This window comes from Acipenser ruthenus, chromosome 10, assembly GCF_902713425.1.
Source record: "Acipenser ruthenus chromosome 10, fAciRut3.2 maternal haplotype, whole genome shotgun sequence".
NCBI classification, from domain to species: domain Eukaryota; kingdom Metazoa; phylum Chordata; class Actinopteri; order Acipenseriformes; family Acipenseridae; genus Acipenser; species Acipenser ruthenus.
The window spans coordinates 46,874,937-46,901,862 of record NC_081198.1 but is presented as its reverse complement, the minus strand read 5'-3'; the positions used below and the strand labels follow the sequence as shown (position 1 = coordinate 46,901,862).

The window sequence follows — 26,926 nt, the reverse complement described above, 5'->3', positions numbered from 1 at the left end:
GATGTTTTATGAATACATTCTATTATTTTAATTAACAGAGCAATACAGAGAAAATGCAAAACATTTAATAAAGGTGAATGTCAGGTATTTGGATGTGCCTTCATTGTCCAGCAAGTAAACACATAAAACTAAATCATCAGTCAAAGCAATTACTTTAAACGTTAGTATCACATAAATAACAGCCTACTCACCAGTCAACAGGTTTGATGTCTGCTATTGCTTTAAATTGTATATCTTGTACAGAAATTACAGTACAGTAGAGCTGACTCCATAGACAATGGCCTGTAGCGCGTTAAACCCAGCAGTGCAAAAGTGTAAAAGCGACAACACGTTTCACCCAGGGGCTAAAGAAGCCCTTTCTAAGAATATCATGCCTTATGCTCATAATATTAACCAAGACTGATTTTTTTTTGCAATGCAGTGTGATTTTCACACTTCACCTACTCCTATTACTGGAACTCGCACCTCATGTCTATTTCCATTTGCTTTGCTGTAATTTATTGTCGCATACAAAGACATCTGCATCACTGCCATAAAGGGCTGTTTTTAAAACAACCGATGTGTCTTCGAAAAAAAATGCATTGCTCGATTATTTATTTATTCGTTTATTTTAATATTTATATAAAATATAAATAACATTTCAATTTGTACTACTACATCACGGAGAGACAGTTTGAATGAGGTATTCATCCAAAAAAAACTTGAACACTAAATTACAGTTCTGCTAAGGTACTGTACTACTACACGAATTTACAAGTTTTGTCACCAGTTGGAGTAATCTTTTCATGTATAACTTACATGCTTTCAACTGTTACTTTTTAATGCCATTGTTTGAATACTGTTGAGGCGCAAATCTTGTGTTTGGGTACTCACACCTGCATCCTGAAAGCCTTGGTATTGCTTCCCAATCTCGAGTCCAACGAAGCGATAAACGAGGTAACTTGAGTTAATCCACTAGAGGGCGCATGAGTTAGCACAGTGCAAACGTACAAGTAACACTGCACGTGAACATTAGGGCCATACAGCACTGAGTCGTTCATCTTGTGACTGTCTGTGGTCAACTGGAGGCATAAGTCAAAAACATAAATTGCATGTATTGTCAACTTAAAAAAAAAAAGTAAAAACGAGAACCGATGGTTGTGATAGCGTGAAACAGCAGTTATTTACAAGCAACATAGAGTCTGTAGGGGAAGCCTCTGCGGTCTCCTTTGTGAACTCTGGGGACTGATGCCCTGGGCTTGCCACAGATGAGACAGCTGTTGCCTAGCACTTAAATAATCTTAATAATGCAATATTAAGTACGGTTCCTGTTTATGTGAATAGTATGAACTATGTTAATATGCCAGGATCTGGAGCCACAGCGTGGTCATGTCACTCATACAGAAACAAAAATCTGTGAATTGGTAAAACATTGTTCGTTGCTCTGCAGTATACTGTGAGAATAGCAAGCACGATAAATCACAGAGAAGTATGGTAAAAAAAAAACAAAAAAAAAAACAATCACCCATGGTAAAGCACAGTGCATACATAGCATGAACAAAGCACGGGGACTGCAACATTGTGCAGTGCACATTTCCCAAGAGCAGGTGATCATTTAGTTCTGCTGAACAGCACATATAATCAGTGCAGGATCGGGGACACCTGCTTGTCTTCAGTCCATTTCCTGTGACAAGTGTATTCTGTACTTGTGCAAAACCAGTGGCACTGGTGAGGCTGCTCACACATCACTCACAGCAGATTTATCCCTGACTGCTTGATTTTGTCACGAAAGCTTCAGGCAGTCAATTCAAGTTGATTTACTATCCCTGGTCTCATACAGTACCAGTTAAAAGATAGGTAAATGAAAGGAAATGCATGGCACCACCACGCATCATACAATGACTTTTTTTTCTTCTTTTTTATATAAATTTAGTCATTGCCAATTATTTTTGTATTATTTTCTCCCAATTTGGAATGGCCAATTATTAATAATGATTAATATAAAGTACATCTAAGGTAAAGTCGTAAGCCAGGGGTGGAGTTTCAGTGAGCGCTGTGAAACGCCAGACGTGGGAGACAGACCGTCAAATACAAGCCTATTGTCATCGCGGTGGTAGCGAGTATATTTCTTGCGAATATCCTGCACCGACACATACAAATTATGACATCACGAAACGTCACGGGGAATTCCCTTTGACTCGCTAGAATTTGCAGTGAATGGAAAACCATTTTTTTGCCCTTATGTCTCTACTATGTTTGTAGCAATTTTAACGCTAACACCTCCCTCAATTCCATTTAAATCATAATATTCTGGAGCCAAATTTGGGTAAATATTGGTAAAACATTACCAATATATTTTTTAAAACACAAATAAAGGCAGTTGATTATAATATAGGGTATATAATATTGCATAACTATACTACATGTGTTGGATTGATCTCCATTGGTAAAATGAACTAAACAAAAAACATATGCATTTGCAGTCTTACAGTTTACATGACTTGTAAACTCATGCCTTAGATTGATATTTTGTACTCCTGTAAAAGTTTTATTGCTATTACTTAAGAGGTGCCTGGAAAGAAAGGTATTTTGAGTTACATAATTCCTTCAATTACAATGTGCTATTGCACCCTCAGTTCACTAGAAGGCATTTTAGCACTAGCAATGGAAAACATTTTTGCATTGTAGGTGACTGTCATTGGGGCTATTCATGAAAATATCACAAACTGCTTAAAAAAGAATTAATCTAAAGTAGTTTAACATATGTTAACATTATATGTATTTATAGAAGATTAAACAACAAACTGTGTGTTTAAAATTAAGCAGATGTGTGTCTGGGAAGCAAAGACAATGGAAAGAAAAGACTAGAAAAAACAAGGAAAAAATAACACTGAAATGTCTATCATCTAAACAAAATAGTTTTAATATAACTGCAGTCTTCTCTTGTGTGTAATGGGCAGTGATTTATTTCTTTATTTTATTTCAGGAGTGACGGTGCAGGCTCTTTCCACTGTCCCTGTGATGTTCAGTTACTGGGTAAGGTTGCTATATATAGCATTTCATTATACATCTGTTAACTAGAGTGGTTTAGCATTTTTATCAAGGGTTTACACAAAAAAATTGGTAGTTTTGTGGTTAAATTGAAAGAACATAAACACACACTTATTTCATTAGACTCCACTGTCAATTGTCACTACAAATCTAGTCATTTCTAGGTTTTACAGAAAACAATGTGGGTAAATTCCAGTACTTTATTGAAAATAACGAAGGATAATTTCATAAATTAATTCCTTATTATTTATTTTTAACATAATCCGAATGCTCTGTGCATTCTTCCCATAGAATGTATAAGTTGCCCATACTGAAAACATTTTGAAATCACCTTTGTGTTTTCTAAGATAAAAACCATTGCATTCAGCTGTGTTTGACATGAGCAGCATTTCCTTTGACTTGGTTTACAGACATAAACGTCTTTCCTGTACTTTTGTTGTTTCACCAGGCGAAAGCCCAGGACACACTGGATTTGTGCCACATTTTGAACGATGACCTGGCAGCCACAGTGCGAAAACACCCCAAAAGATTTGTGGGCTTCGGCACCTTGCCAATGCAGGCGCCGGACTTAGCAGTGCAGGAAATGCATCGCTGTGCGAAAGAACTTGGGTTCCCTGGTGTGCAGATAGGATCTCATATCAACGACTGGGATTTGAATGCACCAGAGTTGTACCCATATTATGCTGTAAGCGGTTGTATCTGCCCTAGAATTATAGGGGAATTCTAAAATGCCCATGTATTGTTTAACCAGACAAGAAGTTTCCAAGATATGGCCATTCATACAACATGTATCTTCACCCTGAGAAGTAGATTACTGTGTTCTGGAATAACTTCTTTAATCCAATGTTCATGTTACTCTCCATTAGGGTATGTAAAAAATCAACCTAAAAATAAGGCCACGGTGATCTACTTTTTCGTGATACTGCTAATAGCTTGAATTTTGTACTTGGGTGGTATAACAGCTTCATTTTCTGAGGAAGACAAATAAAATAAAGACAAACGCTTTGTGCATTAAAATACTCTTTCTTTCTACAGGACACTGAAGAGCTGAAGTGTTCATCCATGGGACATGCAGACTGATGGAAGAATGTCCAAATACTGGCTGCCCTGGCTGGTAGGTTAGTAAAACTGTACTTGTAATGAATATGAAATTTAGTATGCAACGGCTTCACTGCACCTGCTGGCATGCTAATGATTTATGACTTTGGTCATAAATGGGACATTTATATGGCCAGATTTAAAATGCAGTCTGAATGAACCTATACACCTACAGGCTTTTCTTTTGTTATTAAGTAAAAACAAAGCAATGTTGTTCCCTTTTGATGCTCTCCAGGAGATTTGCTTGGTTCCTACCTTCAGCAAAATATTGGATATTCTGAATAAATGATTGCATCATTGTCATTGTGAAGCAGGAGATTGATTAAATAAAAACAGGTACTCACTGTTATATTTTGTGATGCTGTGCAGTTAAAGTATCTATGACAACGGTCTTGTCCTTATTTTCTCTCATTCAGGAATGCCTGCAGAAACCACAACAGCCATGTGCTCAATGATCTTCGGGGGAGTGTTGGAAAAATTCCCCAAGCTCAAAGTGTGTTTTGCACATGGAGGTAGGATAAGAGATTTTTTTCTCCTGACAAGCAATCCTGAGTAAATGTTGAGAAATATATTGCCCAGGTGATTTTTAAACTTTGCTGGGTGTGGTAACACTTTAAGTTGCATGCTTGCACAAAATAATTCTGTTATTTCGTTGTAATGTCTAGGCGGCTCATTCCCTTTTACGATCGGGTGAATTGAACACGGATTTCAAGTCCGTCCAGATTTGTGTGCTGTGGATAATAAGACCAGCCCCCAGAAATACCTCGGTTCTTTTTACACTGACTCCCTTGTCCATGATCCACATGTTTTGAAGCTCCTTGTGGATGTGATAGGAGAGGTAATATGTTACATTTGTTGCTAAGAATAGCTAAAATGCCAGATTTATGGGAACATAAAATATCCATACATTAATCATAATAATACTAATACAACTCATGTACACATCAAAAACAACATACTGGTATAATGGCTTTAATATGCTAAGCCACTGTCTAAAATAACGATCCTCTTGTTCTGTGGCTTTAGGGTAATGTGCTGTAGGGGTCAGACTACCCATTTCCACTCGGTGAACAGGAGCCAGGATCACTGATAGACTCCATGAATTTGACAGTGCTCTTAAGGTACCCCATATCAAAATCATATTCAAGATCGTATACAAAAATAAATAAGGCAGCAGTGTGGAGTAGTGGTTAGGGCTCTGGCCTCTTGACCAGAGGGCTGTGGGTTCAATCCCAGGTGGGGGGACATTGCTACTGTACCCTTGAGCAAGGTACTTTACCTAGATTGCTCCAGTAAAAAAAAAAAAAAAACTGTATAAATGGGTAATTATATGTAAAAAATAATGTAATTGTATGTAAAAATAATGTGATATCTTGTAAAAATTGTAAGTCACCCTGGATAAGGGCATCTGCTAAGAAATAAATAATAATATCATGCTAATGATTCTTTCCCACACAGGATGTTGAAAAGATGCCTATCCTCATTGCAAAAGTCAATATTTTAAAACTAGTTTAAATGTTTATTTCATCTCACCAGTTCAAGAAGGCTCTGTGATAAATATTTTGACATAGTGTAGTTTTGGCGCAGGATTCTGGTTATAATAAGCAATTGTTCTGTGTTGTAGTGACTTACTTGATTGCTATTACATGCTATTATCATAATCATTTCCGCAATTTCTAATAACTTAAATCAAGGGGGGAATCCAGCCCTCTGGGCTTTAGATGCATGCTTATTGAGCCCACTGGAAGTTTTTTTTCATGGTGATGGTTGTTTGTTGTTGTTTTACAGGATAAGATTTTAGCCAGCAATGCCCTGGAGTTTTTGGGACTGAACAGAAAACAGTTTGAATGACTGAAGAAACCTGATCTGTGGGTTTAAAAAGAACTACATGATGATAAACTCAATGTTTGACTGAACATAACCCCATAATTTATTGTAAAGAGAATTCTTTATAATGTGAAAAGGATAGAAATTATTGTATTATTTGAATTATACTGTTTTAATTTAAGATGAAGAAAAGTTATATTTTACTTTTTTCTACAGTATATGCTGTATTTGTTTTATTGCAGAATGAAAATACCTAATATTAATGTTTAATAGATTTATGTACATAGTAAGGATTCAAGTTGCCCTTTTTTAAATTCTGTATGATATTAAGGCACCTTTAAAAGCTATTTCACAGAAAGTCTTAGGGGGCCTTGCTATGTTCTTCCCCGGATAAATAAAGTTAATTTGTATAATGTATATTATGTGATCTTATTGAAACAAAAAACTACAGAAGCATTTTTAGAGTGGTTAAAGAAATGAATTAAACCAATTAATTGGACACACAGATGAAGCCTTACTTGTAAGGTTATAGTCATGAGAATTTCAGTGATTCAGCACAAGACTTGAATAGATAACAAAAATCCAATTCCAGAGACAAAGCTGGTCCACGCAGAAGTATCGACTGCCTGTTGTACATATCTAGAGACACATCATATCTAAACATATCACACCCCAAAGCCAGACTGATACATTTGTAAGTGTTACTGAATTTTATACTGGCACCAAACATGTAAATTCACAACCCTGAAAAGAAACTACAGTGAGAATGCCCTGTCATGTCATGTGAGCCCTGCAGCAATGATGCTACTATCTGGAACGAAGAAAATGATTTGATAAAAAAAGCTTTGCAACATCCAATTGACCTGATATATGAATATGTGACAAAGAAGGCATGACTGCAGTAAATGTTAAACAGACAGTATAAGAACATCTCATTTAGCTATTCACACTTTTGACTATAGCTAGTGGCTGGACAGACTTCAGCCTAATGCTTTTTCAATAGCACTCTTAACAGGTGATTCTGGGTGGGTTACTTAGGATGACAAAGACACCTTCACCAAATGAAACAAAAGATTCTGTCCTCCAAGACTTGAACCCCAGACGAATGATTAGAGCCCATTCAAGTAAGAACAATATATGACTGAGCTCTGATTGGACGGAGTCTAATGTAATGTACTTGCAGACATATTAAAAGAAAACATCCACTTGGGAAAGTCAATACCACAAAACAGTCAGCTGCCAGGTAGAATTATCTCCCAAAAGACTTGGTTATTGTTCAGTGTCACATTGAAGTCAGTCAGATGTTAAAGGTCAGCGAGGCCCTTGAATAAAAATAACTTTTCTTACATGGAAAGTCATCATAGGTAGGCCAAACTTCCATATACTACGACAGACCCATCAACACAAAAAATGCAGCTATGCAGCGTTTTAGCCACAAATTCAAAACATAATCACAAAACATTCACTTTACATTATTTTATCCCAAGACGTCCTAAACGGACTTGTGAAAATTGTGCCGATACTGCAATTCAGTAAGTTGTTAGGTATTTAATTTGTTTTGGTCTAAACTTGTGTATATGTATTGTATTTAATACAATGGTAATTATATATAGGCTAAAATATATTATATATACCACGGTCGGTCGTGTGTTCGTTAGTTATGAGCCTACTTCTTTGTTTTACTACACAGGCAACAGTGTTCATCGGTCCTCTATATACTGAGAATGCAATATATTAGAATCTGTTACATTTTCAAATAGGAAGAAAAACTAAGTCCACTAGTTTTTTAGAACGACGTTGTTGTGCGCAAGCGACCACGGAAGACTTTGTTTGGAGTAAGACTACACATCCCAGGGTGCTAATGCTCACTCAGCTGGCAGACTCTGGTGGCTGTGACGCAAGAGTTCCGTTCTCCAGCGTAGGGGTCTGCGTACTTGCGTGCCCGTTCCTCGATCCCTGTTGAGTGCTGGAGCGCGATGGCGGCGTGCCGGGGATCCTCATCGAGATGGTTCTTTACCCGGGAGCAGCTCGAAGCCACGCCGTCCCGTCGCAGTGGCGTCGAGCCGGATAAAGAGCTTTCGTACCGGCAACAAGCGGCTAACCTCATCCAAGATATGGGCCAGAGACTCAACGTGTATCCTTTCTTACAAATTAAATGTGTCGGAGCCGTAGAAGAAAGAGTGGCCTGCTATTGCTATGGTTGGATTGACGCCTCAGTAGGCCCCTCTTATTCTTTTTTCTGTTTCTTGGGTGGGGGCAGGGTGGGGAATTTCAAACGTGTTTTCATTATTTATTCCAAAACACACATATGTTTATTTTTTGGCGTGTTAAAGTTTATTGTTTACTTGATCCATCATTGACGCAAACGTGTTGCACAATATAAATTTGAAACGCAGTGTACAGGGTCGGGGGATATTGGATGGAAGTCTGAACAGGCCTAAGCTTTGCAGTATAAACGCTGGTGGCCTTTTTTTGTGCTACGTTTTGGTCAAAACAGCTGTATGTTTTCGAAATCATAAAATAGGTCAGAAATAACAGGCTTACAAGTTACATTGTCGCTGGCGGCTTTCTGAAATATCACCACTCGGTCAGATCTCTGATGTAGGGTGGGGAGTGCTGTGCTGTAGTATATTTTGAGCAGGTTTTGTTTTCAATTACTGGACTACGATTGTACCGTTATCCTAGCAGCGGTATTGCGTGTTTGGTTGCAAAAATCGTGCTCAAAATAAAAATCGCAATAGCCACCCTCGCGGGGGTTTGTTTGTCTTCGTGACGTTATACTTTTTAGTGGGTTAGCTAAGAAAGACCAAGGACCCAGATCAATCAAAACCAAAATATGTCAATAGTCGTGGCTATGGCCTTTTTGCTGGCAAATTGTTTGACATTAATGGTATTTCCCTTAACCATTATTTTCAGATCTCAATTAACAATAAACACTGCAATTGTTTACATGCACAGGTTTTATATGTACCATTCGTTCACCAAGTTTCACAGAAACGTAAGTATATATGTTTTCTGATAAGTTATTGTAATTTTGTGCCTTACTGGACTGGGTTTGTGTATGTAGTTGAATAAGGGAAGAGTGTTCCATTCCAAAAAAAAAAACATTTCTAATTTAACCTTAATTATTAGAATTTACATAATATATTATGTTATATAATATAAATAAGCCAGGGGTACTTCAATTTGTATTGAAGTTACTAAATATTGTAATGTACTTTTGTGATCAATATAAGAATATGTGGATAGTTATGAATATTGTTGTTGCTTTGGTCTTTAATTATGTAGTAGAAGTATTCTGTATCTTCTACTAGATGTAATTTTCTGTTAGTATACCCCCAAAATGTATCAGCTCAGTGCACATATGAGCATATTACTAGTCAGTCTATTCATTAGCAACATTATTAATATAGTAGAAAAGCAGATTCATGTTTCTGTTGATTTCACCTCACACAAAAAAAGGCTTAAGTCTGGCTTGTGATTTGCAAAATCTTCCCCTTGATTCAAGATGGGTGTTTATATAAGAACTGTAATGTCTCAAAACATGGAAAATACTTGTGAATGTTAAATTGCTAGGCAGTAAAGAATGGTTTCATATTTTTGTTTACCTTTCTGCGTTAGTTTGAAGTACAATTGCAATCGCACATTGTCAATTTCTATTGAGGCTGATTTTTTTATTGCAGATTATTTCTCCAACTACATTATTCTTGGCTGCAAAGGTAGAGGAGCAGCCGCGGAAACTTGAACATGTCATCAAAGTAGCGCATGCCTGCCTAAATCCTCAAGAGCCACAGCTAGATACAAAGAGTAATGTGAGTTTCGCAGATTTTTTTCAACCATTTTGTTGGTTGTTATCTTTTTGCTTGTCATGTGCTCTCTTCTAAAACAAGAAGGATCAAAGGAATATTAATGGAATGAAAATAAGGTTTTGTTTTTTGTACAGTCTCATTTGCTGTAATGTAAATGACTTGGGGTGGTCCTTCACCCCCGCCCTTGGACATGATGCTGGTAGCTGTAAATGGAGTCGGTTACACCAAAAGAGAGACTATACAAATGTCAACAAAATGTACATTTTCAGGGTCAAAGATGAAAGAATACAATGTGGAGACCCGTTATGAGTAGGTTAGTAATGCGTTGTCTATTAAACTTGATTGTCTAGGCATACCTCCAGCAAGCTCAAGAGCTGGTGATACTTGAAACCATAGTGCTCCAGACATTAGGTAAGTAGAGACTATCCATTGAAACTGGCAGATATGGTAACATTTTCCCCACAGCAGCAGCTTGAAAGCTGCATTTGTTCATTTACAGTTACAGCACTTGTTTGGATTTAAAGTAGTGATGTGTGTACATGGAAGTTGATTTTATTTTGGTGTTACATTTTTATGTGGTTATACTCATCTAATACCAGATCCATATGTTTTGTGTTCAGAATGTTCTGAAAATCCATTAAAAGGACGACTTGTTTTGGTATTTGGTCATTTATTTATTTTTTATTTCAACATTGTGTCACTAAATGTACATAAGCTTCTGGGAATTGGAATAACTAGTTGACTGACACCACAAAACCATAATTTATAAGTCGTATTTTTCCTTTCTTTAAGCTACTTTAGTTAAGTGAAACAACACATTATGTCCTTAGACCTACTGTATATTATTGGACTAAGTGCCAGTGCCTCAAGCTGCTTTCAGTTTTTGTACATTTTTAACACATTATTTACTCATCGGTTTGTACAAAAAAAGTGTGTCCACATTAGTCATTAATCATTTTTCATTATTTTTTATTCTACAATATTTAAGTGCTGTAATCCCCCCCCCCCCTCAGGTTCATCCAAGAGAAATCGAATATAGTGGGCAGGATCACTGTACCACTTTAAGACTGAGTATGCAACGCCTTGGGAAGTCAATAAAATGTTAAGGTTTCATCATTTGGTTTAAGTGTTACATTATTTGTTTTACAGGTTTTGAAATAACAATTGAGCATCCACATACAGATGTCGTGAAATGTTCCCAGCTAGTGAGAGGTAATTGTTTGATTAACAAATTGTGTTTCTTGTAAAAATAAATAAATAAATAAAAAAAATTAGAATGATTGAACCTAGTTTATAATCTTTATAGCATTTTTATAAACTGTAAGAGTTCCATCTGTATGTACCAGTACCTCATTTTTATAGTTTATTTTGTTGTACTTCAAGTTACATGATTTTATAGTAATTCATTTTCTCCAGGAGGATAGATGACTGTTTAGTAAAGGTGTATTCCTTTTAATCAATAAAATGAATGTTCATGTATTTGTAAGCAGGAAATTAGGTCCTGGTCTTGTGGTGTAAGGGAATTGTAATATTTCAGCTCCCCAGTTTTCTAATAGAAGATTCAAGCTACACAACTCATTGTATTTGTTAATAACTTTTATCAAAAGGAGCTTTTTTCTAATGTTTTTTGGACCCAAACTATTTTGAAACACGGTTGCATGATTTTTAACAAAATGCTGTGCATAAAGTCCAGTTTACTATAGCTCCTGCTTACTTTCTGGTTTTAACAACTGAGAAACGTCCCTCCTCTCCCTCAATCTGTTTTGTAAAACCTATATCTCATAATGAACTTTTTTGTTTGTTTTTTCCACATATACTGTATTGTTGGTAGTCTTTGTTTGCCAACTTCATACGTTAGATATCGCAGAATGCTGAATTTTACTGGAACTGGAGTGATGTTTTTGCTGTGTAAACCAGATTTCACCTTTTGAGATATTTTTGCTGTGTAAACCTAGTACCTTTTGAGATATTTTATGTTGTTCATCAAGGTGAGTCCTTGTGTTATGATTTGTAGTGAAATCGTGTTTAAATGGCTTTTTTGGCTTGAACAATTCTGCAAAACATGACATTCTAACACTTTAGATGACTGATATTTAATTGTTGGAATTAAATAGCATTTACATTAAGGAGGAGTTAATAATGGACCAATCTGCTTTTCTGTTAACAAGAAAACTAGCATTTTAAACAATCAAGGTGGTTCAATTTAATTAAATCCTTTGTGGCTCATGCCTTCTGAAACTGTCAAATGTATTTAATGTAATCTTAATGTCACATGCTGCACATAACTTATTGAAAATAACATACTGCTTCATAAACATTTTTAAATAAAAACGTTGTTTTTTTAAATCTCAGTGATTTGCACATATAATCTTCCTTTTGCTTTTTAAAAGAATATTCCAGTACTTGACCATCTAACTGTTTTTCTCTTCTCTTTTTTTTTTTATTGCAGCGAGCAAGGATTTGGCACAGACTTCCTATTTCATGGCTACCAACAGGTTGTTATCCTGAACCTCTTTGTTGCACTGTAATAGCACACTATAGCTTCCTATACTGCAGGGTCCCCTACCTGTGCCTACTGCCCTTATTGCGACAGGGGACTGGGTCACCGTTTGTGGTGATACCTCCCTGTTTGCTGTGCGGTGTATTGTACAAGGGTCATTCTGGGCACTGAGGGGTTAAATGCACATTGAGAAGTGTAGTGGTGCTTTCAACTCAGGTTTACTCTGTTCAGAGTGCATATGTCTAAACATTGGTAGCCTGAATAGCAGCTAAAGATTACAAAGATCTAAACTTTACCTAGAAATCTCAGTCATCCTGGTAAGTACAAAGACCTTTTTTTAGTTTATACACCTTTTACTGAATTTTATTTATTGAACTTTCTAACATTGTTTTTTTTTGTATTTTCATAAACTAAGTAACAGTTTTAATATACTTTCAAAATTTAATTTAATAATGGCACAGCACAGCAGCATAGTATATGATATTCAAGTGAGTCCATCATGTTAATCCCTTAAGGACCAGTTATTTATGACTTCTTTACTATTCCCCAATCAATGGATGATAAGAATGTATGTCTAAGATTACTACTTTAGGAGTCATATTAAAGCTCTAGGGGGAAATCTAGGCGAGATTCCTAAATTTAATAACAGTGCTCCCTCGTTATTAAAGGATTTGATCATTTACAAATGGTTAATTCATTTAGGCCATGTTGACAGTACATTGTTCTATATTATGTACAATACATTACTCCACTATTTCAGTGTTTTTAATATCAATATTTTGACATGCAAGTCAGACCATGAAATAATGCGGGAGCACTGTATAGTGTTTCATGACAGAAATGTTTATATGCATGGATGGCATAAAGTCAGTTCGCATGAAGTGGCATGTAAAGATTTGTGTTTTGATTTCATTCAGCGTCCCTGAGATGTTCACACTCGTAGATAATCATATCATATGTGCTTAAACATTTTTTATTTATTGCATCTTTGTGTTCTCCATGGCTTGTTCTTTGCCAGTAGCAAAAAAAAAAAAAAAACACTCAAACGATAAGCCACAGAATGCATGGATATATACATACTTCAAGCTGCTTTATGCCAGCCCTGAGTAGTACATTCTTATTTTCTATTGAATATAGCTTAAATTATTACTCTATCTAGTGATACAATATCAGAATGATTACCCAAATCTTAATTTTTGCACATAACAAACATTTCAGTTTGATTGCAAATGTCCTGCTCCTGCTTTTTGCAGTATTTACATGAAGTGCTCATTTTTTAGAAAGTATCAATCATGTCAAATACGTAGTTAATATTATAATACAGTGGTAAAATATGAGGAGCCAATAGCAAAATTAAGGAATGTTCTTGTCTGTTTGTAAAATGTCCTACCTGTTAATTGTGCTTTTCAATTTTATTAAAACAGAAAATGAAGATTGTATAATTTTTTACATTTATTGACCTCTGCAAATATTCTAAACAATATCATGGTCCTTAAAGGGTTAAATTGCCCTCATTTCAGAAACTGCAAATAGTTTAGGCCAGACCTAAAAAATATATTGTTCCTTGGAATTTTGGAGCCAAGTTTCAAGCAATTAAAAAAAAAAAAAAAAAATATATATATATTTTTTTTTTCAGTAAACTTCTCATGCCAAACCTATTTTTGTGAATGCCTTTTTACCCAGAACACAACATTTAATTCACTGCAATACACCACATTAATCAAATATGTAGGGTTAATATATTAAAAGCTAACCAAAACTGCAATAATAGCACATAGGAGTCCAAAAGAACTACTTTCTAGAAAACAATTTAACAAAATGGTGAAATACAAACTGCCTTTTTTAATATATAAAAAAAGTCAGTTTCAAACTTGAAGGTACTGCCAGAGTACTTGTACCACAGAATCATAACAAAATACTTGGCACAACTCTCTCACTTAAGAAAATGCAGAAAGTTTGGCCTTCATTAGTGCACCTGTTACAAATTAGGTTCACAGCAATGGTTTATATAGAACAGAAACGATAAAGAGACAAACAGTTTCCACATCTTTTGAAATGAAACAGATCATAAAGCCAAATGCCTCTGTGTGCTGATATTGTACTATTCGCAGTTCTGGAGCAATTCTGCCAATAGATAGCCGCAATCCCGTATACTTGTAATGTATAAGTTTCTGTCCTTGCGTAAGAAATGTGAAATGAATATGTTACATGATCCAAAACTTTGCTGCCGATTACTGTACCACAAGGGAGAAGTATAGGTGCTTTGTTTGAAACCCTGTAGCAACCATCACTATCATCATACTGTGCCGCTTCACAAAGAAAGGGGAAAAGGTTCTTGGCTTACTGTTACTGGCTGTGTTGAACCATGTACCTGAAAGGGGAGCACAGTGTAGTGTCAGTGAGATTGTGACGGCGCTGTCCTAGCATAAACTGGAGTCAACACAGATGAAAAGCTTTTGGAATGCTGTCATCCTCCGCTTTCATTATTTGAAAAAAAAAAGTGACAGATTATGTTTTGGGAGCGGCAATTCTGATGAACTATTTGTTTATTTATTAGGTCTGGCCTTATCAAGGTTTTTTGTTTTAGTTTTTTGTGTATTCTATTAAACGTGGATCCTTTTAAAGAAATGAAAAAAAAAAACAACAACAATGGACATTGAATTACACACCAATGTATATTTTTAGAAAAGCTTTTATTGGCACCACTGGCTTGGTTAGGAAGTGTTCCAAGTTTAAAGTGCAGTAGTGTTACCAATTCAATGTCCAGTGTATACCCAACTGGAGTTCTAATTTAGGACACATGGTTACCATCCAAATGCTTTATTAGATGCCCTGGAAAAATGCGTCCTCCAGAGTTTAGGATTCTACTGCAGCCTCAGTAAACATGGATGGTTATCAGAGGTCCTGGGGTTGTGTAGCTAATTATATATATGTGTGTGTGTGTGTGTGTGTATATATATATATATACATATACATATACATATATATATATATATATATATATATATATATATATATATATATATATATATATATAATATATGTATGTGTGTATATATATGTATCGATATGTGTGTGTGTGTGTGTTTCACTTCTAGCAGCAACAGCCTGCTAGAAGTGAAATCAGTCCTTATTGTTAAAGGCACAGTAGCATCTGCAAGACGGGCGGATCATTTGATAGTGAATGTCATCTTCTCAATGCAGTCATTCTTATAGTTGCACTAGTTCTATAATAGTTAACCTTGCTGTTGTATGCAAATTACTGGTATGTTTTCTTCTTTTGTTAATGGTTTCTGTCATTTGTTCTCTTGTCCCTCTCTGCTTTTCTACTACAGTCTGCACCTCACTACATTCTGTCTTCAGTACAAGCCCACAGTGATAGCATGTGTGTGCATTCATTTGGCTTGCAAATGGTCCAATTGGGAGATTCCTGTATCCACAGATGCAAAGCATTGGTGGGAATATGTAGATCCATCTGTTACTCTGGAACTACTTGATGGTATGCTCGTGTGGATTTTATTCACTTTTATTCTCTGAACTACAATATATACGCAGGGAAACCATGTGAAAGCCATGGATCTATAAGAAAAGGCAAGCTTGTGCTAGAAAGTGCATGTTTTCAAACACTGGCCATTTTCATTAGTGTTAATTGTAATATCTGAGAATCTGGTAAAAGATTGTTGATGCAGTATTTCAGATTTCTATCAATGATGGCTTTAAATTTGTGGTGATCTTCACATTACCAGATCCTGTGCTAAAGTTTTTTTTTTCTTTTATATAGAGTTAACACATGAGTTTCTACAGATACTGGAGAAAACACCCAGCAGATTGAAAAGAATTCGAAACTGGAGGGTAAGACTGGCAAAACCATTTACTTCCCTACTGTTGGTTAGCAAGATGGCAATTGTTGAAGTAATGTGAAAAATATTCTTAACCAGAAAGAATGTGTCCTGTTTCTTTTTGTGTTAGGAAACACTGGTTAAACAGATCTTGATTATTTACTTCCGTCAGTGGAAGTGATGGTTTTAAAACCATTTTTTATACTGTAAATGTTAACCCTATTAATGAGCAATACATGAGATGAGAACACATAATTTAGTTGTTTACTATACACATGTATCTTAAAAAAAAACAAAAAAAAAACATCTTTCTCAACAAATTATTAGATCAGCTATGCTATTTATTTTATGTGTTATTTTCATTTTAGGCCAATCAAGCTGCTAAGAAGCCCAAGGGTGACGGGCAACTTGCTGATAGCTCATTTCCTGGTCCTTCCATGGTCCAAAATCCATCTTTGGTTGACAGCATTACTGTTGTGTCAGCAAATGCAAGTTTCCTGAAAGCATCCAGCTCTGCATCGTTTCCTGTAACCTTGCCTTCAAACTCTGCAGGAGCTACAATGCAAGGTGGTCACTCTCTTGACTCCATTGCTGCAGTGACAACAAGCTTGCAGAATACCTCGTATAACTTCACAGCGCCGAACGACTGGCCCCAGCACCAGGATCAGAGCAGATCGGATGTGTATTCTCTCAAGCAGGAGACATTGAACCTTCAGCAAGGAGCCTCTGGGCAGCTTCATGCTGCTACCCTCCATCACAGACCAGAAAAAAATACTGAACATTCTTCCAGTAAACACGAACATAAGTCAAGCAGCAGCAGCAAACATGCACTGCTTGCTCCTCCACCGATCCCTCCCCCACAGAAAATGACATTGGACAAATACAGAGAGAAACATGCTGCAGAAAAGCGCAAGTTGGAGGGTCTTGGTGATACAGATATCCAAAATCAATATACTCCTACTACCCAGCTGATGGTAGAGAATCAGCCACACCACAGAAAGCATGCTCAACAGTTACAAGTACCTGGTGGTATTGCTGTGGCGTCGCCTATCAAAATGAAAATTCCCCTTTCAAATTCCGAAAAGACTGAAAAAAGAGACAAAAGTGGCTCCCTGAAATTGCGGATCCCGATCCCTCCCACAGAAAAGCCTTTGAGCAAGGAGGAGCTGAAAATGAAAATCAAAGTCTCATCTTCGGAGAGACACAGCTCCTCTGATGAGGGTAGCGGAAAGAGCAAACATTCCAGCCCGCACATCAAAGAGTATAAAGAAAAACACCGGGACCATTCCTCTCACCGCCACCACGGTGGTAGCCATAAACATTCCCATTTGCACTCCCACATGCACAGTGGGAACAGTAGCGGCAGCAAACTGCATGCCGACGGGACTGTAACAGCGGCTTTGAGGAGCCCAGTAGTTCTTAGCAGTGAGGGCGGCCCCTCCAGTTCCAGCTCTTCACGGAAGAGGACGCACCCTGACATCAGTCACAACCACCACTCCAAAATGAGCAAAAGTTCCAAAAGTTCAGGTAGTTCCTCTAATTCTTCCTCTGTAAAGCAGTATGTATCCTCTCACAACTCTGTTCTTAACCTACCCTTCCCCCCTCCTCCCCCTGTCACATACCAGGTGGGCTACGGACATCTCAGCACCCTAGTGAAACTGGACAAGAAACCAGTGGAGACCAACGGCCCTGATGCTAACCACGAATTCAGTGCAAACAGCCAGCATATGGACTACAAAGACACATTTGACATGCTTGATTCGCTGTTAAGTGCCCAAGGAATGAACATGTAATCTAGGAGGAAAAAAAAACCTTAGGTCTTGTGTTTTGGGGGAAAAAAAAAAATCTTATTTTAAAAAACAAAGAAAGAAATGCTTCCTAATCTTTAGGCAGCATAACCTGATGCTGCCACTTGTTCAATGTACTGCTGCTTTGTCCTCCACTGTGGAAAAAGAAAAATATCGTAAACATAAGTATCTCCAGTTCTCCACATAAGAATAGTATTATAAATACTGTACTAGCATGAAAGGTGCATTTTTATTTCATATTTTATTTAACAATATTTCCACAACTGTAAACTTCACACAGGCAAATAAGTGGCTGCTTCCAAAACACAGATGCCCTGAACAGTGAAGGCATGGTTTAACACTGCAGCCAAGAAAGTGGGGTTTTAGTTGCTTAGCTTTTGAATGAGTGTCATTGTTTTCTTTTTTATATCTTTATACTGTATGTATGATTTGCATGTTTCAATGATAAAGGGATAAAACAGATTATACTGACAACTGTTTACAGAAAGTGGAGATAAATGTACATACATTTTTGTATGTTTAGCTATACCATAAATACTCAGGTTTGGAGCTGCTTGTAAGTATAACAAACATGTAAAACACTTGTATCTTGTGTAAGAGTCCAACAGTGATTCAGATGGCAGCATTCCAGCTACTTAGAACCTGTAAGCTGCATGGCTGCCAAGAGGGGCATTTCCTGTCATACTGGGAATCCAGCACCAGTTATTGGTACATTTTCAAGATTATTCAGAGGTCACATAAAAAAATAATGTCTTTTTTACTATCCTGACCTGGTTGATTGAAGCTGGATGCCAAAGGTTGTGCCTCTAAAACAAGGACAATTATAGAACTATAAATAAAACGTTTACATAATCAATTTGCTGTGAAGTGCATTTAAAATGTTTCTTGGCTTAATGCAGTAGCCTAGATGCAGAGCTGTTACTTGATTATGGTAATTTAGAATTATTAATGTGTTTTATTAAAACAATTATAATTTGGGCAAAATTTAAAGTCCACAGTAAAGTTGTGGTTTGTGTTGTATTTTTCAGGTCAGTTCCATAATGCATTGTTTTTCACTTCCAACGGCAATAATTGTTTTCAATTGAGTAGTTCTAATTTCAAAATGAAGCCATGAATGTAAGTTTCCAGTATCCGTACCGTGATTTTACTCTTAAACGCAGGCTTACAGTGGTTAAGAAACCAGTGCAAATCTTGACATCTGGTATTTCATTTAAATTCTATAAATAAATCTTTAGGTTACCACTATCTTAACTTGCAGTCTTTTGTTGTATATTTTTCGTCTTCATTCAAATTTTCATGTGGTGGGAGGAAGAAATGTTCTTCTCATGCTTCAAAGGGTATGGCAACAAAAAATCAATGTGAATTTTAAAAGTTGAGAACTGTGATTTTATGTATTCTTAGCCGTGTATACCAGTTTTTATTTGGATCTTGCTGGAAATAAACCAAGGTTTCAGTGTGGAACTGATTTAAATATTTGGATTTCATATAATTGTGTGGTAGATGTTCTGCTAAGTAAACTGATACCGCATTCATTACACAGCTAAATAAGGGTTGTTTTATTTCCTTTGACAATTGGACATACTTTGGCAGAAAGTTTTTACCCATATGCGGACCCAAGCTAAGTATTCAGATTTAGAGTAGTTTTCTAATCAATATGGATTAAAGGCAAATGGCTTTATTTGGTGGGCTATGCATGCTTTGCGTTGGCTAGATTCCACACCCAGTTTAAATTCTGAACCTCTGAAAAAAAATATGAACGTTTGATCTACCACTAGTATCCATTTTAACCTGTGGTTTTGGGTATAGAGTTTGTGTGTGACTGTATGATTGTGTTTAATCCCATTGTGGACTTATGCATCTCTATTTTATTATTATTTTTTAAAAGGTGGAAATAATTTAGCCTGTGTATAAACTGTTTTAGGTATATGAATATCCATAATCGGAACAGTTTGCTTAGTTTCACATGACAAAACCAGACTCAAACCCAGGCTAGTTCAATAACCTGCAGCACTACCTACACTTGGGGGTTGATTTGAACAACCTGTACACAGTTGGATGTTTTGTACAGCACTGGTTCATCACCATGGATTGCAAAAAAAAAAAAAAACAAATAAATAAATAGTTAGTATAGGGTAGTGTAGAAATTGCCCTTTTGTTGCAGTCTTGGTGTGTGTCGTGCAATAAGGAGTGTACTGTAAAATGTAACAGATGCTCAGTATGCAATAGTGTACTGTACAGTAACTGATGTATAATATGCAAAAAGGGTAATATATTCAGTGTTTGCATTTTAATGTCTAGATGTGTCATCATGACAAACATGTTACTGACTCCTGAGTTTAGTGAGAGGTAAGTCTCCATATGAGCACTGGCAGCATAACCCACATTCTTTATAAATGAGAGAGGTTGTCCCATGAGTAAGGCATGCTGGGCATTGTCACGTACAGTGTTACTCGTATTCAATAGGATGGTTCTTGTTTTGCACACGATTATCTAAGCTTGTTCTTTTGCTTAAATTTTTCACTCAGGAAAGAAATTGTGGTACAATCAATATTAACAACTAGGCCTATAATTGCCATTGAGAGGGGAGGTAGAACAGGTGATTTGGTAAAATACAAAACCATGTACAGTAATACTAGGCAGTTCATAGGAAAGCTTGTTCATGTCCTAAAGGATCTGTTCAATTGTTTGATTTTGCTATATTGGAGGAACTTTATAGGTACAATAACTGAGACTGAAAGGGGACTTTTATTTTTCTGCTGAAGTGTTTTTTTTTTAATCTTGGTATGGGTTGTACATTATGCAATCCAGAGCACTAGTTAATTTTGCTTCAGTATTACAATTCTTGGGAGTTTTTTTTTTTTTTTAAATACAATATATAGTTAATTTCAGTAAACTTAACTTTCATACACAAAATAGATATTATCTATATACAATACGTGTCAAATGTAGCTTAATATTGGCCTTGGCACAGAAACTCGCCAAAAGTATAGTTTTTCTTAACTGCAGTTGTTATCCTGTGACCTCTCTGTTGCTACACATTGATATGTTAATATGAACGTTCTTCATGTATAATCCTTTTCAGAATAGGTCCAATGAGGATCTGACTTGTTCTGCCAACACCTTTAACCCTTGTGTACCCGTCTGATCACTTTTGCTTGTAAACAGTGAGTATTGTAACAAATAAAGGACAAAGTGTCTTGATTCTTCTTCAAGTTGTATATGAGAGCATTCTCGCGTCTCCTCACTTCCAGAGGCTTTGAAATGTGTTCTGCTTTACTGCATTTTGGATCTTGGGCTTAATGGCTGATTGCATTATTTTTCTCACTTGATGAAAGGATGCTCCAGTAATTGTTTAGCAGAAGGTCTTTCTCGTTGATCACTGTATTATATGGGAGAAGAGAAAAGGCCATTTCAATCTAGTTTAATTTGTTTTTAGTTGATTGTGATTAGCATAAAGTATATGCAAACTAATATATTGAAACAAGTTCAATACAATGCAGAATATCTAATCAGGATATTCCTTTACACAAGTTATTAGAGGTATCTAAATCATGGTTAAGGCTGTATCTTTCAAACCACTTGAATTTGGATTACATTTTCCATGGATGATTCTTCCAAGAAGTTATTGCACATACAGTGACTTGGTGGTTCTGATATTGAAGGCTTGATCATGGAAGCTACTGATTTTGATGAAAATGCCACACGCTGCGTTTGTCATGATCATCCATTTTTTATAGTGCTGTAACGACTTCGTGATAGGGCAGTTAATTATTGTTTTTGCAGAGATTGAAAGGTTAGTAATTTGTTATAAACAATAGAGACTTTATATTTAAGTAATGTCTACTTTCGCTATCTTCAAAATGCCACTAGGTGGTGCTGAAGTATATATCTAAACTAAGCAGAATTTCATAAATTTGGTGTCGTTTGATTTACAAATGTATGAAGTAATGTATAATGTGTCCTTTTCTATAAACAGCAGAGATCTGGCCGAGATCCTTCCTTTACAGTTTCACTGCTAATAGATGCATTTGTGTTCTGTTTCATCCTATTTAAATTTATAGTTTGTTTATAGTGTGTTTTTTTTTTATAACTTAAACAGTTCTCATTTTACAGGGAAGTTCTAAAGTCATTTCGGAAAACGCATTAGTCTCGGAGCACTGAAATGTGTTGTCACATTGTTATAACATTCATTGTGCCTCTTGCGGTACTGTGTGTCCTTGATTTTATGTTGCGTAATAGAGCATCTGCTTGGTGCAGTGGCTTATGTTCAGTAGAGACAACATACTGGCTTTAGAACCCTTTTAACTCCTTCAAAGATTTAAAACCCTAAACCCTTAACAATAATGTTTTAAAAATATATCTATCAGCAGATACCAAAAAGGTATTATAATTTCATACCTGAGTTGAAGTTAAGATCTGAAAGTCAGGGTTTGGGTTTTATTTAATACTGAATCTTAACCTTAGCAGTTCAAATTTGGATCTTAAATATTGGCAAAGTCTAAAAAAAAAAAAGTTTGGTAAGTAATTCTAATTTCTATATTGTCAATTAAGACCACGGATATATGGCTAATGATTTTTTTTTTTTGGAGGGGGGGGGGGGGGGGGTAGCTTGTATTTTAAATTGATGTTTCTAAGGTTTTAAAGCCTTCAAACAGTTATTTTTCATGAATTCAAATCAAATTATTCTCACCTTGGTAAACAAGCTTGGACAAAGTTCCTGGCATTTTCTGAGAAGTGGTCTGGTAAGTCCTTTCCGTGCACCAATGTAAAGCAAGGCTGCCATCCTCTCCATATTAGCAAGTGGCCATTTCAAAAATAGTACATCCAATAATCCAGATATCTGATTTCCTGCCGTGCCCAGTGTCATTGATGACTTCTGGCGCCATCCAGTATGGAGTGCCATGCATAGACTTGAGCATTTCGCTGTTGGTGCCTGTCATGTTCAAACAAGCCAAGCGCTTGGCACAGCCAAAATCTATGAGTTTTATAATACCAGTGGGCATAAGCATAACATTGTTCCCTTTTGAGGTCTCTGTGGATCACCCGGCTATTGTGCAGATATTCAATCCCTTCCAGGATCTGTTTTGTGTAAATGGCAAACACCTTTTCTGGTAGAGGTCCAAAGCGATTGATGATGCTGGCAACAGATCCACCCGGAACAAACTCCATAAAGATGCTCATGATGTTTACTTCAAGACAGGTTCCCAGGAATCCTACAATATTGCTGTGATCGAGAGTTTTTAGCAAGTCTACTTCTTCCTGGAGTCTCTGGTATTCCTTCTCTGCAGTGGCTTGATCTGAAGAGTCCAAGGCAACCTGCTTCACTGCTATCAGCTGGCCTTGACTGGTGAGACCGCAATACACCTGAAAGACAACAATGGCGCAGATATGGCCGGTAATAAAGTGTGGTGCATTAAAAGCAACACTGACTTAAGAACCTAGAAGCTAAAATATATGCTATAATGTTACTAACCGTTCCATATGCACCTCTGCCAAGAATGTCACCTTTGGTCCAAGTAATGGCATCCTTAGTGTTCTAACTATCAGAGTTACTCTGAGATCTGCTAGGAGTTTTTGACAACTTCTCAGACGTTTGATCCTGTCCAGGGACAATGCACATGTCATGGTTAGCATTTTTCTTAACTGCATTAGAACAAGAATGTATATTTGTACCAGTTATAATCCTTGCACAAGAACCCTTTGGGATAAGCCAGGCAAAAATTGCTTTACGCAGCATATTTCCAAACCAACATCATAATAATGCATTTATCTTTTAGAGATAGATATTTAGTACATTAATTCATTTAGCATGACTTTTAAATGCATAGGACTGAAATGATTATACTGTAATCCTACTGCCAAAGGTTAACTGGTACATTTTGGGTGGTCTGATGATTTAAAGCTGTATTAATGGGATTTCCACTTACCAGTGATGGTTAAAAATTTTTAACTTTTATGTATTTGCAGTTGCTTCTTTCCTGTGATCGAGAGATAGCTTCTTCAGGTACATTATTATTCTCTTCTGGACTTGGGTAGTTTTGCTCAAGAGAGTTCCCAGTGTCCTTTTCATCCAGTGATAATAACTCCTCCACTAAGCAACGTAATAACTCATCTGTCAAATCATTGCTCACAGATTCCAGAATCCTCTAGTATGTTGGAGTAACCACTCCGTTACTCTCAGAAGTCCATGTGTTGATTTTGGGTGGAGTTGGGCAAGTGTCGTGCTTTGATATCTGATGGAAACCTGAAGACTCTTTATTTTGGCTGTCATCACAAACAAATGATTCACCTTTGGCAACACAAGGATCTAGTTCATTAGGTTCCTCATCACTCTCGGCTAAACCAGCATCATGATCAACAATCTGAATACCCGGCAGATCTCTATTGTGTACACTGTTAGGACTTACAGAAGTGATTGTTCTGTCTGGCAGTTGTTTGGATTTTCTCAATGATTGTTTGATCTTCAAGCTCTATTGCCTGGGGTATCTGAATATCCTCAGGTGTTTGGAGATCATTCATGCCATTCGGTTCACAGAAGAGCACCTCGCTCTTTGATGTCTTTATGTGCCAGTCTGGACCAGAAATAAATACAATACCCTCCTGCTCCTCATTGCTGAGCAGCTGCTTGTGGTGTTTCCCTTTCTTCAAAACATCCCTGGTTTTTTGTTTGAGATTCACCAAATTCAGCTTCCCATGTGATGTTTTCTTTGACCTGCTACTCTCAGGTGCTTTGCTAGATTTTGAAGGTTTGCGTCCAGAACTCTTTCCTGGTGGAGCAGACTGCACCTTGCCACAGGCTTGATAAGGAAATTCCCTGGCTGTAAGAATAATAGAATACTGATTTTTAAATAGTTATTTTACACTCTCCACAGCATTGTATAACTCTGGTATTTTAGAATTGCTTAATTGTAGTTTTAAATTTACATTCTGATCATTTATTTAAAAACAATGCTTTCATGGTAAGCACCAGACCCTTTTCAACAGATGACAATGCAATGTCATAGAAAGGGAGACTTGCTGACTGCTACTCTGGGCTGAAACTGAAGCTGCTCAAGAGTCTCATCAGCTAGCTGAATGCAGTCAATAGCGAGTGGAACAATACCACTAACCTGCTCATTTCTGCTAGCTCTTCATAAGCTTGGCTCATGTCTTGCAGGGTCTTTACTGCGGTCTGGAAATCAGGAGAAAAGCCCCTATCTGAAAGAAAGGGGTACAAAAAAGTCCTGTCATAATACTACAGCAACATCGTAAAGCAGCCAGGGAACTGAACATGAGAGAATGCAAGTAACTATTTTAAATAATTTTGTTAGGGAGTAAGTGCCTGTCTCCTAGATTTAATCAATTGTAATTTGGCACATACTATGCACAATTAGATTAAAAGCCTTCATGTGTTTTAAAGCAATTAACTGTAAACAGATGCATTACATGTAATTTGCCATTACAGTAATGTAAAACCGCATCCTCCAATTGAACTGGAAAACATTTTTTTTAGTTAATCATTTTAAGGACTTCCAGTGCTTGCAAAACTTATAAAACATTAAACTTAGTCAAACATGAAATATTTTTTTTTTGCATTAAATGCAACCGCACTTACCTTTCAAGAGTACAATGTACAATTTAGTAGAAAACCTATGAACTACTATGACTTAATACTTTTTTTTTCCCAAAATACCAAAAATAAGTTCTCAAACATAACTCAAACTATGTAGCAAAAAAAAAAAAACACAACGCGACATCCTAAAGAAGAAAGTGCTACATTTATAATCACCACTGCACAATAAAACATAAAGTACCTGCCCTGGTCTATTTAGGTTATAGCCAGCAGCAGCACAGCAGTCAGGCAGAATTCCCATTATAAGCCTTAGACCCACCTTAAGATTATTCAGTTATGCAAGTCAGGGTGGTTACATTGCTGCCTTTGTTCCTGCTCATGATGAGTCTGCTTGTGGTGACAAGGCAAGACTGATCTGTGTTTACAGGATAAGCAGTGCAGTAGGGGCTGAGTGGGGTGGGGCTGGGCAGGGGGGGAGTGAGGGAGATACAGGATAGGGTTTCACTTGTATTCATTGGACACAGAAGCATTACCAGAGGACAGGTGCTAACAGACCCAATGGAAAATAAAAGCCAGTGTAGGTTGTATTTTTCAACACAAAGCGATATCAGCTTGTTGTCTCTTGTCCTGGAAATCGTGTGAGTTGGGGGGAGGGTTTAAGCTGCACTGTTCCAGATCATGTTCAATTAATTGATTACTACATTTTTTCATTTTTCTCAGACTTATATCACATTAATTTAAACAGATCTATGCAGACTCTGATTAAGGAATGGATCACCAACCAGTTTCAGAAAGGCATATATTTGTGCTGCATCAGTTGGTTTATAGACCTTCATTAACTTCTGCATCCAGCAACTCCAAAATCTGTGTAACCATAATTGAATTTTTCCCTCCCAGTTTGAAAGCGGTTTCCCACGGCACACAAAGTTGAGACCCTTCCAACCGCCCCTTTTAATAAACGATCCTGACATTCACTGATGAGTGTGAACATTAGTGAGCTCAAAGGGTCAATGCCAAGCTTAACACAAGCTCCAAGCAAGACTACCACACTGTCATTGTTTTGATACCCTGAGGCTTTTTCTGATTGAGAGCACAGATCTTTGAAGATCCCATCCTCAAAATACGACTTTAAGATCAGCTAACGTTATTAGGGACAAAGCAGCTATCGAATAACTCCTCGAGTTAATGGAATTTAACAGCTTGAGTACCTGACTTGAAGAACATCTTTCTAATTCCACTATAAAATCTCTGTGGTCTGTATTGTCTACATGAGGGAAGGACTCCTGTGTTGGAGTCAGCATCATGTTCTGCATGACTGTTTCAACATGAGTTTGTGTTTGAATGTTTCCTTTTTGTTCAAAATAATTGTGTCATTGTGGGGAATCGTCCTTCTTATGTGCCAAAGAACTCACTGGTGACATATAGTTGCAAGCCGTCATTAATGGACAGATGAAGCAGGCTGT

At 36.8% G+C, this 26,926-nt stretch overlaps 3 protein-coding genes and 1 pseudogene across 5 annotated transcripts in view; 2 read left to right on the top strand and 2 right to left on the bottom strand.

The window, feature by feature from the left end:
• The window catches only part of LOC117407614 (transmembrane protein 163a), a 35,340-nt gene extending 35,014 nt beyond the window's left edge, over positions 1–326 (bottom strand). Inside the window, exon 1 of the mRNA XM_059032390.1 lies at positions 192–326. The gene's annotated coding sequence lies outside the window, so the exon portion shown is untranslated. The remainder of the gene's footprint in view (positions 1–191) is intronic.
• LOC117406636 (2-amino-3-carboxymuconate-6-semialdehyde decarboxylase-like) overlaps positions 1–5,988 on the top strand; it is a 7,494-nt pseudogene extending 1,506 nt beyond the window's left edge.
• Positions 5,989–7,779: 1,791 nt separating this feature from the next.
• On the top strand, positions 7,780–21,129 carry LOC117406172 (cyclin-T2-like). Of its 3 annotated transcripts, XM_034010082.3 has the most exons (10): positions 7,794–8,089; positions 8,872–8,953; positions 9,639–9,767; positions 10,115–10,175; positions 10,914–10,976; positions 12,214–12,259; positions 15,600–15,763; positions 16,046–16,116; positions 16,472–17,630; positions 17,729–21,129. In XM_034010082.3, the coding sequence occupies exons 1-10, from the start codon at positions 7,932–7,934 to the stop codon at positions 17,794–17,796; spliced, it is 2,001 nt and encodes a 666-aa protein (XP_033865973.1). In that variant the 5' UTR covers positions 7,794–7,931; the 3' UTR covers positions 17,797–21,129. The 3 variants fall into 3 exon arrangements, 2 of the variants coding, with proteins under 2 accessions (XP_033865964.1, XP_033865973.1); XM_034010073.3 differs by having other exon boundaries at positions 7,792–8,089; positions 16,472–21,129; XR_004544939.3 differs by lacking the exons at positions 16,046–16,116; positions 16,472–17,630; positions 17,729–21,129 and having other exon boundaries at positions 7,780–8,089; positions 12,214–12,581; positions 15,600–15,734.
• On the bottom strand, positions 20,728–26,576 carry LOC117973155 (mitogen-activated protein kinase kinase kinase 19-like). The gene is given in 10 exon segments (XM_059031333.1): positions 20,728–21,290; positions 22,602–22,658; positions 22,660–22,716; positions 22,718–22,935; positions 22,937–23,275; positions 23,385–23,447; positions 24,076–24,248; positions 24,319–24,725; positions 25,021–25,108; positions 26,531–26,576. Coding segments are annotated over 10 exon segments (1,506 nt in total). The 3' UTR covers positions 20,728–21,232.
• Positions 26,577–26,926: the final 350 nt, after the last annotated feature.

Bases quoted from the DNA above. Each gene is read 5' to 3' on its own strand.
- LOC117406172 (XM_034010073.3), top strand. From the start codon at position 7,932: ATGGCGGCGTGCCGGGGATCCTCATCGAGATGGTTCTTTACCCGGGAG. The intron at 10,977-12,213 runs GTAATTGTTTGA...TTTTTATTGCAG, and splicing joins ATGTTCCCAGCTAGTGAGAG to CGAGCAAGGATTTGGCACAG. The intron at 12,260-15,599 runs GTTGTTATCCTG...TTTCTACTACAG, and splicing joins TATTTCATGGCTACCAACAG to TCTGCACCTCACTACATTCT.